The sequence below is a fragment of the Aulostomus chinensis genome, chromosome 7 (assembly GCF_037954235.1).
Source record: "Aulostomus chinensis isolate RoL2024-O1b breed Wild chromosome 7, RoL_Achi_v1.0, whole genome shotgun sequence".
NCBI lineage: Eukaryota > Metazoa > Chordata > Actinopteri > Syngnathiformes > Aulostomidae > Aulostomus > Aulostomus chinensis.
The window spans coordinates 5,392,616-5,405,972 of NC_141326.1; the positions used below are offsets into that span (position 1 = coordinate 5,392,616).

Sequence of the window (13,357 nt, forward strand, 5' to 3'; positions counted from 1 at the left end):
TTTGATTTTAATGATCAATCAGTGCGACATTTTGGATGAATGCAGGTAACTCCTCTGCTCAACAACACTGCGTTGGACCAGAAACATTTGTATCCCCATATGTGTTTGATTAGAATGTATGTTGGTAATAGTAAAAAGTGGGATTTCAACCCATTCCTCAATCAGGGGCTGTGACCTGACCAAAGACACGTAAAAAGGTCGTTGGTGCTGACACAAACTCTAGTTCAAAATGGAGCTCAAGCCACTACAAACGGCCATGTCGATGCTCCCAAAAAGCTTTTCAGCATTTTCCAACTGAAAGTATCTGTTGGTAATATCCATCCATCCATCCATCCATTTTCTTCAACCTATCCATTTAAGGGTTGTGGGGGGGGGGGGGGGGGGGCTGGTGTCTATCCCAACAGACTTCAATCAAGAGGCAGGGTTCACCCTGGACAGGTCGCCAGTCCATAGTAGAGCCAACACATACACACAGACAACCATACACACTCACATTCATAACTACCGTCAGTATAGAGCATCCTATCAGCCTTGTCCCCAATTGCATGGACTGTCTCAGGATGCCGGTACACCCGGAGAGAGGCCACATAGGCGCAGGGAGAACATGCAAACTCCACACAGAAAGACTCTTTTCCCGAGCAGGGGCTCAAACCTGGAACCTTTTTGCTGTGAGGTGACTGTGCTAACCACTTTACCACCGTGATGCCCGGGTCAATTTTCGATGTGAAGAATTTATATTTTTAATCATGCACCAGAAAAAAGTGTCATCTTTGTACAATTAACAGTATCAGTGATAAATCAATCTCTTTAAGCCATATTGGCACTGAAACTGAAATGTCACTTCTTTTACTGATGTTGAATCAAAACTAATTGTAAATAGAACAGATTCAGGACCTGGTGAAAGAATTATGTGATTCATCAAATCACTAGTGATTCCCAGCACTGATAGTGCTACTTCATTCAGGAATAAAGTTTTCTTTTAATCATATGTATTGAAATTTTAGAAAAATATTATGTAATTGACTTCATTGGGTCATTCTCCACTCACTGTAGGAGGACATGAGGAAGCCTTTGTTGACCTTCCTTGTGTCACTGAAGTTTGGTTCGATCTCCTTGCCGCTAGCATCAAACTTTCTGCGATGGATGCGGCTGGGTTTGATGTACAACACATAGAAGCGCACCTGTCAAAGAGCAAAACACAAGAACAGTTAGTGGTCTCTACTGTATCTGTCTGACCAAGATGCCATCCATCCTAACTATTTCTTTATCATGTTACAGAAGGTGTTTGTTTTATATTAAAAAAAAATAGAGATTAAATTTTCAGATTTCTATAGGCCAATGGTAGAATTTACATGGTTTAGTGAAAGGGAGATTAGGAAAAAGGTTTGACAAAATCCTCGTTCTGAACAATGTATAATTAATTATTTATTAAATTACTTATTATCTATTAATCAACATTAAATATTACAGATAGAGGCAGCCAACACAAATAATTCTTTACCCCCCCCCCCCCCCGTCAGTTATTTAACGAAGTGGACAGTGGTCCATATATGATGGAAAGACCAGAAAATACTGAAATACTTCTTATAAAATCTTTAAGAAATAATACTTAAATGAGGTAAAACTAATGATCAATTACTGGACAATCTGTATGGCGACATTCGCCTACCTTCTGACTGGTGACGTCAGTGAGGGCATGCCTGGAGAAGTCAACAATCGTCCCTTCGAGAAGAACTCCATGACCACTGACAGAAAATGTGAGAGAACTTGATTAAGAGAACCGTGCGCTCGCTTGCTTCCAATCTGCAAAAACGTCAGGAGACCATTTTGACTGGACAAACATTCAGCTTCATTTCCAATTTAGACTTAAGTCTGACGTTTAACGCCGTGCTTGCACACACGCGGCACCTGGGAACTTGGTGAGGGTGTTAAGGGAACTTTGTCCAGCAGGAATTGACACGTTGGTCCGTCGACCACAGAAAGAATATAATAAAAGGAATTATAATATGCTTGAACGTAGAACACTCCAAAACTAGTTTTATGTTGTGTTGACATGGTCCTCTTCAATAGATATTTGTTACTGTAAACCCAAGTGTTTTCGCCCCTACCTCTCATATGTAGAGGGAGACCAAACACCGTCAAATTTCTCATTGTGCACTGGTTTATTCTTTAAAGACATGTTGTGATAAATCCGGCTCATTTTCTTTGGAAAGCCTGTAATTTTTCCCTTCTCTGGAATTCTTCCTGTTTCTGACTTCCTGTCCTGCCAATTTAGATGCGCTCGTTTTTAAGCACGGCAGGTCCCGGCCGGCGGGGTCGAAAGGAGAAGCGGTTAACTTGAAAAATGGTAGACACTGACTCAGCAGAGTTGGAGCAGGTGCTTAAAACCAACACCCGAGGGAGGAAGGGTTTCAGATTTTCATCTAAGACTGTATGAATGTACGGGAATCAGATTCATAAATGGCTATGAGAGATACAACAATTTAAACCTGCATACCTGTTTGATTTTCAGCATTCGATGGCATTAAAAATGTAAACCTATTATAGTCGCCGACGTTAAATAATCGCTTAAGTCACCCCCCCCCCCCCGAGTTTTTCTGAAAACACAAAAACTGGAGACACAACATCATAAGGACTTCTTTAAGGCAAAAAAATCAAAAATGACTTAGGCAACTATTTTCAGAAGGTGATGTTATCCTCCTAAGTAGTCTGACATGTCAAATCATTTTTGCAAATAGATATTATTGTTTTCTGGTGCCACGTTTTTCTGAAGATATCTTTAGTAAATGTTTTTGTTGTTGATAAAAAGGGGATAAATATGCGAAAAAACCTATAAACATAACCAAAACATCTTTTTAAAATATTTAGGCCAGTTATTATCCCTAATATAACAGGGACAAGGAGCACAGTATGTTTATTAGCATGTTTATAGTATCTACAAAACAAATCTTTTAAAAAAAAACTTGCAGTATCTAAGGGAAAACAGTATATGTTGCAAAAATGGCTTGATTTGCACGGTGGTGCAGTGGTCAGCACTGTCACCTCACAGCAAGAAGGTTTCAGGTTTGAGTCCCGGCTCGTGCACGGGATCTTTCTGTGTGAGTCTCCATGTTCTCCCTGTTCCTGCGTGGGTTCTCTCTGGTACTCCAGCTTCCTCCCACAGTCCAAAGACATGCAACTGGGGATGAGGCTGATTGATACTCTAGATTGACCGTAGGTGTGAATGGTTGTCTGTCTCTGTGTTGGCCCTGTGATGGACTGGTGATCTGTCCAGGGTGAACCCCGCCTCTCACCCGTTGATGCTGGGATAGGCTCCAGCCCCCCCCCCCCCCCCCCCACGACCCTTAACAGGAATAAGCGGAACGCCACGGATGGTCTGATTTAACGATTGAAGAGCATAAAAGAAAAGGATTGCATTTCCAATGTCAAACAAATGCTGAATATCTAACTTAACTCCTGTCTGCAAACACGCTGGTAGGGATGCAGTCACTCAGGCAGGGTAGGCCTTTGCTCAGGCTTTGAAAAAGATCAACTGAACTATATAGGATCAATAAAAGTGGCATCAGTCCTACATGACAAGGGTAGAAGTAGGGTGATTGAGAAAACAAAGATGCATAACAGCGCAATGGTTCTCTGTGTGCTTTATTGCAGTATTTAAAATGTACTGCACCGTTTATTTGCTCATAGAGAAGGTTGTAAACATCATTCCATAGGAAAACACTACTCAAGAGGAGCTGTGCAGAGTAGCGATGTGCAAGTGTGATGAAACTCATGTCCTTTTTGTCCGTTTAGTGATTCTCTGTGTTTGCTCTGGCTTCTCTCTGCGAGGGTCTGTCGTTAGGGAGGGCTTGGATCTCATCGCTGGGGGTGTTCTTATTGAACCAGGTGATCTGGTTGGAGATCGAGGGTCCGGATCATGAGCTTGTGGAGTGAGGCTACATCCTGATCCAGTCTTACTGCTGGTCAGGGAACTCCCACCTTGGCTTGGATCACAAGGTTCAATTTGTTGTTCATACGAGCCTATTACTGGTGGAAGGGTCACCTTACAAGTGTTAGGTGAAGCCATGTCCTGTTTAGAAGTCTGCAATAAAAAATAAAGGGAAAAAAATTTAAATGTTGTACAATGTACTGACTGAACAACAAGAAACACGTATTCACCATACAGACAGAGATTTTGCATAACGTACTTGCACAATTTACTTTGAATGATACTCAAATTCTCCTCACGTTGTGTTCAGAGGCCATTCAATAAGTAATAATAAGGAAAGTAATAATAATAAGTCAGATTCACTCTAGATTCTTTTTTATTCACATTCTACACATACAGGGTATCCAGGGCCCTAAATACAACTAAAGTTTTCTTCATGTCCCAGATAACCGTTGCTTATTCTGTCCAAGCCTGAGAGCGTCTTCCTGCACTTGCTTTTACCTAAAAGTCACAAATTAAGACACATTTTATAACAGAAGCGCTTCAATTGTATTTAAGGTTGGTAATATTAAAAGGTTTCGGATTGAAGTGTCCCCAAACAAACATCAGGAAAATGCATGAATGGAAAAACATTCTGGTTCAAAATCTTACTTGTGCACGGTTTATATTCCAAGGACATTCACTCATCTCAGAATAGGCAGAGAATAAAGTGAATGTCCTTGGAATATAAAAACATTCTGATTCAAAATCTTACTTGTGCACGGTTTATATTCCAAGGACATTCACTCATCTCAGAATAGGCAGAGAATAAAGTGAATGTCCTTGGAATATAAAGACATTCTGATTCAAAATCTTACTTGTGCACGGTTTATATTCCAAGGGCATTCACTTTATTCTCTGCCTATTCTGAGATGAGTTACTCCCTGTGTTACGACTGAGTGTAATTCCTGATCAGAAGTGTTTGCTCTGAGTCACCTTCTGATGCCAAACAACAACAAAAAATCTAAATAAGAGTATTTTAATCCAAACTTAACAAAATGGGCCCAGAAATTTTAAGCACTTTGGCTGAGAATTTGACAAATACCTCCAAAACATGAGGCTCTGAGGTTTTCACCATCTTAGATGACTCATGTCCTTCATTCCTCCCTGTGCTCCCCTGCGCTGGATTGTTTTTGTTGAAACCTAGAAGAAATGATAGTCACTAGCTGCAAAATTTTGTGTCACGTTTCGGATTACATTCAGTCGCTGAAGACTCTTCACACCACATGATGATGCTGAAGGCTCTTGAATATAACAACCAAAAACAACGGTGGGGTAAAGGGCTAGGCCATTAACTCTTGATGAAACGTCACAGTCAAAGAAGACAGGACGGCCCCCGACAACACGGACATCAAAGTCAGGGGCAAGACAGGCTCCTCCGTCTTCTCTTGTGTCATATGTTTGCTTCATGAGCCTCACCAGTTGTTCTTCCCGTCTCTCAGTCACACGCAGCCTCCTTCAACCTTGTGGATTTGCGACCCCAAAAAGGGAGAAACACCCACAAGGGCGAGTTTGACAGGTACGGTACTTGTCAAATGTTGTCAAACATCTTAAAGAAGTCAAGCCATCTGACCACATTAGGTGGAAATACTCCTGCGTGGTGCAAGAGTAAAACAGTACTTTGGATTCACAAAGCTGAACCTGGAATGGAAACCTTTGCTTAAAAGGGTCTGACTGCTGGGAAAAAAAAGCACCAAATTAGTTGTCAGCTGATTTTGTTTCATGTCATCTTTGAATTCCAGTGGCAATCATTTGACACACTATCTTTTTGTGTTACAATTGATTGAACAAGTCAAAAACACCATTATCATCAAAATTATTATTATGTAAAACATCTTTTCTCCACAGTTCAGTTTCCAATGCATCTCTGCTCAGAATGACATTGCAATCAAGTGGTTTGGTAAGAGAATTTTAAGGAAATGTAAAGAGATATTTAGCTTCAACTGCATTATTGTAACATTCACAGGTGATGTGCCTTCAATGGATTCCTGTTCACAATGACCCTGATTGTGCAGGGGCAGAGACAGGGGTGTCCAGGGTGACCCGAGCTACCCTGATATCTGTTAGGCCACCCTGGATTTGATTTAACCATTGGTTTTTTTTTTGGTTTTTTTAATGAGCATCTAAGTGATTGTCAACTTTTTCAAATCCACAACCACCATTGTTGCCAGACTGAGCCCATTGAGCTGGCAAATCTTCTGTATCACTGGACAGTGGGAGAGGTGATTGTGGTTGTACTACAAATCAATCCGAGCTCGGACTCTTAATGACCCCCCAAGCTTCCCCACCTAAAAAAATTGTAGTTTTGCCATTTTGATTCCAAAGTCCATGCCAACTACACAGAACACATTTCAGACTCCACAATTTTCCTTGCTTCAAGCCTGTGCGCAAACATAATAGTCAAAATGTCTACCGAGGGAGTAGCGTTGTAGCTGGATGTTGAGCCAGATGTTTCGTCGTTGAGTCCATCCCCCCGGAGCCTCCACTTCATACAGATTATCTCTATGATCCTCATGCAGCTGCAAAAAACGCCTGCAAACTAAAAAGACAAAATCACATCATTTAACAACGGCTTGCTGGAGAGGAAGGAAAAAAAACAACCTATCAACTCAAAGTCTGCCCAAATGCTATCAAGTGCAGCTTGAGGGGAGGCATTGGCATTTGTAGCATCGTCACTGAGTTCATGTATTATGCATGAATTATGCCCTTGTAACCATTATTCATTCCCATTAAGCGAGAGGGACCGAGTAGCAGACCTCTGCCTCTGTAACAAACTGCAATTCAGGTGACCTCCCTGGTGTAAGTAAGTTTTCTTGTGTTATTTTTGTAAATGGAGTTTGTATTTTGCTATTGCGCAGATGGAGATACGCAATAACCTTAATGTGACTTCACCTCACTTGTGGAGGCAGATGTGAAGATGTCTGCCCCCTTAAGATAGGAACCGCTGTATTGACAAGACAACCTAGTCATGTGACTCACTAGAAATAATCACCTCTTTCAAAATCACCTCTCGATAAGCCTAAAGAACCTAATCTAACCTGCCACCATGCTGGCTGATAGTGGTGCACTGATCCCCAGCACCTCCTCGCTCGTGAAGGAGCAGCAGAAGTCGTCCAACATCTGCAGGCCAAAGCCCCTCCTCCTCCAGCTCCTCCTCACCAGCATGGTGTCCAGAACAGGCAGCAGGTAGCACTGATTGCTCCAGTTGTCACACAGACTGCCTGAAAGATGAGACATGGAAGAGAATGTGAGCAGTCAACTGTGCTTCATGTGAGGTTGAGCCCCCCCCCAAAAAAAACAGATTTCCATGAGCACAAATATTTCTAAGCTTCTAGAGTCACTCAGTGTATATTGGACATTCAGTAGGAATTAATTACTCGAGCACACAAAATTCAAAGATGGTTCTGAAGTACTGCGATGGTATTTCACATGTCAGTTGTGTTGCATGCAGTCGCTGTCCCTGTAAAACTGAAGGAAGAAAGTGAGAGACACTGTTGACACGCATGTCTCAGTGGTTGTAACCCATGATAAAAGCAGTTATTTTACATCTTGGGAAGATGTGGTGGGGCGGCGTGGCTCAGAGGGAGAGTGGCCGTATAGCAACCGAAGTGTCGCTGCGTCAATCCTCACTTCCCCCGGTGACCATGTCGAAGCATCCTTAAGCAAGATACCAAACCAAACCCCTAATTACTCTGGCGACCCGTCCAGGGTGAACCCCGCCCCTCACCCAATGTCAGCTGGGACAGCTCCATGCATGTCTACTGCAGCACCAAACTGACTAACTTGGATTACAGTTAGTTGGCTGGATAAAGAGGATGTGGGTTATACAGAACAATGTGCTTGAACAATCATAAATTAAAATACATGGGCAGTTTTGCTGTTGTTAGTAGCTGGTTGAGAGGGTCGCTGTTAGCTACATGATGCTAAGTACATGTGGCTGGCTCTTCCTACATTCTGGAGCTACAAATAGGTGATGCAGAAGTTAAAAAAAAAAAAAAGGTTTTCATGAGCTAATGACCTATTCATTGACCCTGCCCCTCATCTCTGTTATACCTTTGTGTTTGACAGTGTAGAAGCCGACCGCCTGGCTGTCTTTCCACAGCAGTTTGCAGCTCTCTGTGCTGGGGTGAGGGGAGAAGAGCACTTCCTCCTGTGACGGCCTGTCCACTACCTGACTGAGCAGGAAAACTATCACCCTCTCCAGGATCGACTGTACCTGGGGAACACACGACGCCTTAGCAGCATCGATGAAAACTACACTTCATAACCATCACATTAAACACTTCTCAAACGCTTCTCTTAATTTCTGACTACTGTATTGCCTTCGGTTAATATTGCCAATCAAGTTAATTATCTTTTCTCACTACTGTAGTACTGCATTCTTGAAGCCATGCTTCTCTCCAAAGTCTTAGTGATATAAAAAATATACCTCAATAGATAAATGTCCAAAATATGATCCTGGGTGGAGATCTCAATGGGTCAGGCCGGCCTGACAAACCTGATGGACCCGCAGGTTCGGATCAAAAAAATATGCAAGTGGGTTGGGTAGGGTCGGCCATCAGGCTGCCTGATCCCCCCCCCCCCCCAAAAAAACAAAAATCACCGCTAAAGAAAATCTCTGGCAGGTTGCTGCCTGCAACATGCATTAAGGAGAGAGGCGGGGGCAGACCTGACGCTGCTGCGTGCACGCCTTTAGCCTGGCCCTGGAGGAGAAGATTGAGTTGGTGAGACGTAAACTTGCTGCAGGTGAATTCATTGACTCGCTACTAGAGGAGCAGAGAAATCAGAAGTGTAGAAAGTGTTTGCAGCGTTCTAGATTCTGATGGAATGGATGCTGTGTATGAGATAAACCATGAGAGTGGAGTGGGGGTGGGGGGTTGGGCGGCAGGCCGGGTACGGGCTGATAATTCATGTTGATTTGTCGGGCTGGTTAGGGTCTGGGTTTTAAAGCCTGCGGGCCGGGTCAGGTCGGGCTGTAATTGTCAGACCCATTGAGAGCTCTGATCCTGGGTTTTATTCTTGTCCTTTTGCAGACCTACCACATCGACTGAATTGAAAATCAACTATTGCCTAAAATCACAGTTTGAAAGCAAGTGAATTTCAAATGGCAAGAAATGACTGGATTAAGCTGCTTGAAGGTCAGTCGCTTCAAATAAAATACAATAAATGTGACCAAAATAACTAAACTGAAAATGTATTTAACACTATTGGCTGCACTGCTTCCTTATGTGTACTTTCATGAACCATGCACATCTCCTGTTGTGCATTTTTCCTTCTCTATTGTCAGACTTTTCCGAGATAAACACATTCGTCAGCAATTAAATTAATTAGTAGTTGCAAGTCTGCACTATTTTTAAACCTTTGAAGAAATATCCTGATCAGTCGCTGCACTGACGTACACAACAGTATGAAAGTCAGGTTACCGACACCAAGCCAATTCTAGATTTGCTGGATGTCCGTAGGACGTCATCCAGACACCACCACCTCCCGTGCAAGTATAAAGCCACCACTGGAAGGGAGAAGAGGAAGAGTTGGAGGCAGTTTTTGTATGTCGTGTGTGTGTATGTTTGTGTGAGTGTGTGAGATACCATGTGATGGACGGCCAGGGGGGTGAAGTGCCAGTACTGTACATTCACATTGCTCATCTTCAAACAGTTGCAACCGGTTGATGTTATTTGCTGTCACTGCTACCTGAGCGGAAGAAGACAATCTCATGACCATCTCCTACCTGCCCTGAGGTCACCGGGGAACCACCTATGATCCTCTCCTGAGTGTGATGGATAAATCTTAATATTCCCTCCTACTGATTTAGCATGACAAAAAAATAGTGTTGTTACTGTTACCTTGGAGGTCTGCGATGATTGAAACCACTCGTCATCATGAGGCCTGGACTCCAGAGAAGAGAGGTACTCTTCAGATGCTGACGTCAGGTCACCACCATCTAAAGCTGGAAGGTCTGAAGGATACATGCTGTCCTCTCCTGAAGAGAAAATAGCTGACTAAATACAGGGAAGTGGGTTGCATTGAACGCAGCAGGTAGGCACACATTTGCAACACCTATTGATGGTAATTTCCTCAGGAGTGACTGAGGTGCACAAAAACTATGAATCCCCATTTGACTTTAATTTGTACAGTTGTGTCCTCCATAGCGCTGAGATCAAGACACCAAGATGATGTTGACTGTAAACCCCAGACAGGTACACAGAAGAGCAAAATTCAACAATTGAACTAAATGACATTGCGTCTGACTCAGTGGAATTTGAAAAAGAATGGATTGAAGGCGTTATAAAGAGACAATTAAAATACAAGGATATACGCACACCATGAAAGATCTCAAACAGCAACATACTGTTCAACTTCCTGACATTAAATAAACGAACAGACACGACGTATCAAGCTGTTGGTGACTTCTGACTTTGGGAAAGACTTCTGTCTTCCATCTTAAAAACTCGGCACTGAAGTTACCGCAACTGACTTAACTTTCATGTTTAAACCTCAACTGTTCGGTCACAGTTCGCTAAACCCATGCACCTTACGTCGCTATCAGAACTGTTTAGAGGAGTTTTCAAATCAAAAAAATAAAGATCATGTAAATAAAGACCATTAACATGGGTGATAATGCGTCCACAGCATGAGGTCCACAAACGAGATTAGACTGATATTGCTGCAGCTGCACTCTCTTGCTAACTTAGCCATGTTAGCAACAACAACGTTCACGGAATTTCAACTCTTAAAACGATTTCAAAACAAATTCTGATAGCGCCGCTTGGCACATTTCGAAAGAACTTACTGTCCGACTTTTACTTGAATAATCTCTCTCAGATTTTGGGAGGAAGTAGGCTTTCTGTTCGGATCTGTTCTACCTGTAACTTCCCTAAATGTCACGATTCTCACTTTGACTTGATTTTCTTTGGCTTGCAGCGCCCCCGTCTGCGAGGACATGGGTACTACAGTATCTTGTTGCGCTCCAAACTGCGTCAAGCTTGCGGTGTGCACGACAACAGGACCGGGAAGTGAAAGGTAAAGAAAACAGCATAAGATTTTGTCAAGAAAGTGAAAATCGAAAGATTAATGAAGTCAAGTGCCAAGCAACTGAAGGGTCGCTAGTTTGATGCACACTTCCCCCGGGGACCATGTCGAAATATCCTTGAGCAAGGTACTGAACCCCTAATTGCTCTTGATGGACCGGTGACCCTTCCAGGGTGAACCCCGCCCCTCGCCAAATGTCAGCTGGGATAGGCCCTTAACGGATAAGGGGTCAAGTTAATGGATGGATTGACATTAAAACAACAGTTAATTTTTTTATGCACCTTTTCTTCAAAGTATACTTTAAAGAAACATTTAGTCAGTAACATTTTCAGTCTACTTTTGCACGTTGAGTCAACTGATTGATATTATTAGTGAGGACAACTTGTCAGAAACATTGTCAGAAAAAGCCCATAAATTGAGTACAATTGATGTCAACACCCTCACGATGTTAAACACGTTAAACTTATTTGATTAAAATAGGTAATATTTAAATGAAAAATACTGGTTAAAGTCCTCTGATTTATTAATTTTGACCAATTTGCCCTTTATGTGTTTTGGAAGTGTAAACGACTTCAAATAATTAGTTGCCATTATGTCAATTTCCAAAATGTATTAAGAATCAGAACCTGCCATAGAAACATAGGGTACAGTCATGCCTTTTGAGTACCTTGTTCCCCGACAGGTGACTGTGTCTAATTTCAACAAGAGGGTTGCCATATACTCTACAACCACATTGCTTCCTTCATGATTATCCTCATCCTCTTCAGAGGCGTCCACCAGAAGGTAACCCTCACTTATGGTCATGAGCTCTAGGTAATGACCGAAAGAACGAGATCGCGTATACAAGCGGCCGAAATGAGTTTCCTCCACAGGGAGGCTGGGCTCTCCCTTAGAGACAGTGTGAGAAGCTCAGTCATTCGGGAGGGACTCAGAGTAGAGCTGCTGCTCCTCCATGTCGAGAGGAGCCAGTTGAGGTGGTTCGGGCATCTGGTGAGGATGCCTCCTGGACGCCTCCCTCAGAGGTGTTCTAGGCATGCCCAACTGGGAGGAGGCTGGCTCTCTCGGCTGGCCTGGGAACACCTCGGGATTCCCCCGGAAGAGCTGGTGGAAGTGGCTGGGGAGAGGACAGTCTGGGCTTCCCTGCTGAGGCTGCTGCCCCCCCGACCTGGACCCACCGGATAAGTGGAGGAGGAGGACGACAACGACGACTCTTCAGAGGCTTCACAATCAAGTGATTCCTCTGGTAACCCACAGATAATCCCTGGTTTGAAATCTTGTGATGTATGTTGAGTATGCTTCCTGACTTTGTGTGTTGCAAATATCCCATACACTTTTATTTGGGGGCGGCACGGTGGTGCAGTGGTCAGCACTGTCGCCTCACAGCAAGAAGGTTCTGGGTTCCAGCCATGGCTGGAGCACTGGATCTTTCTGTGTGAGTCTCCATGTTCTCCCTGTGCCTGCGTGGGTTCTCTCTGGTACTCCAGCTTCCTCCCACAGTCCAAAGACATTAAATGGGGCTGATTGATACTCTAAATTGACCGTAGGTATGAATGTGAGTGTGAATGGTTTTCTGTCTCTATGTGTTGGCCCTGCGATGGACTGGTGACCTGTCCAGGTTGAACCCCACCTCTTGCCCAAAGGCTGTTGGGATAGGCTCCAGCCCCCCCCCCCCCCCCCCCGCGACCCTCAACAGGAATAAGCAGTAGAAAATGGTTAGATGGATGGACTCCTTTCCTTTGTGTTTTTGATCTTAAGTGCCTTGATTTGTTTGACCTTTGTCTTCCAAAAAAACAACATCATTCCATTAGAACAGTGACATATGTGACATCACCAAGCTCAAGTTTGACGGTTTCAGACAAACAACAGAAGTGAAACCAGGGTCTTCCTTGGCTTTGATTGGAGCTCACCTCAGTGTTTGGCTCACCTCTCCTCAATCCAGCCCGTCCATTATTCAGATCACTATCCTTGGAAACATTACCTCTTTTTCTCAGTTGCTTTTGGGCGTATTCCTATTCACAATCTCCCATACTTCCCCACTCCTACTCCCACCCATTAAACTGCAGTAGACATGGACTAGCTCCGATCAACTTGAACAGTAAAAAAGTTTCTCCAGGGCTTCAAGCCCACAGGTATTTGCTCCCTTCCTAAGGGACTCATCACTTTGCTTCTCCCTTGCTGAGCACAGATGTAGCACCTACCTAAAATAAGCAGGCATTGGCCCAACATTCCAGCAGGAGTCGTGTGACAGCACTGCTGCTGGACGTATACAGACTGTCACTCAACGCTACTCCCCACTCCACCATAGGTTACATTCAAAATCAGTAATAGAAAAAAAAAAAATTTCCAAAACCCAGCCCATTC

General features: G+C 43.4%; 2 protein-coding genes across 9 annotated transcripts in view; both read right to left on the reverse strand.

The window, feature by feature from the left end:
* arpin (actin related protein 2/3 complex inhibitor) overlaps window positions 1–2,257 on the reverse strand; it is a 66,177-nt gene extending 63,920 nt beyond the window's left edge. For all 3 annotated transcript variants that reach the window (XR_015116744.1, XR_015116743.1, XM_086207670.1), the window contains exons 1-3: window positions 2,109–2,257; window positions 1,670–1,745; window positions 1,049–1,181 (exon numbers count right to left, since the gene is read on the reverse strand). Coding sequence is in view for 1 of the 3 variants with exons in the window: in XM_086207670.1 (XP_086063796.1) it covers window positions 1,049–1,181; window positions 1,670–1,745; window positions 2,109–2,200 (301 nt within the window). In the remaining 2 variants the exon portion in view is untranslated. The remainder of the gene's footprint in view (window positions 1–1,048; window positions 1,182–1,669; window positions 1,746–2,108) is intronic.
* A 1,369-nt stretch (window positions 2,258–3,626) lies between these two features.
* Window positions 3,627–10,908, reverse strand: fam169b (family with sequence similarity 169 member B). 6 transcript variants are annotated; one of them, XM_086208241.1, is made up of 9 exons: window positions 10,758–10,908; window positions 9,811–9,947; window positions 9,556–9,658; window positions 9,391–9,476; window positions 8,021–8,183; window positions 7,006–7,188; window positions 6,381–6,506; window positions 5,013–5,110; window positions 3,627–4,081 (listed from the first exon to the last, which is right to left on the reverse strand). In XM_086208241.1, exons 2-9 carry the CDS (start codon window positions 9,934–9,936, stop codon window positions 3,770–3,772), a joined length of 1,197 nt encoding a protein of 398 aa, XP_086064367.1. In that variant the 5' UTR covers window positions 9,937–9,947; window positions 10,758–10,908; the 3' UTR covers window positions 3,627–3,769. The 6 variants fall into 6 exon arrangements, with proteins under 6 accessions (XP_086064367.1, XP_086064365.1, XP_086064366.1 ...); XM_086208239.1 differs by having other exon boundaries at window positions 8,021–8,201; XM_086208240.1 differs by lacking the exon at window positions 10,758–10,908 and adding an exon at window positions 10,288–10,717 and having other exon boundaries at window positions 8,021–8,201.
* Window positions 10,909–13,357: the final 2,449 nt, after the last annotated feature.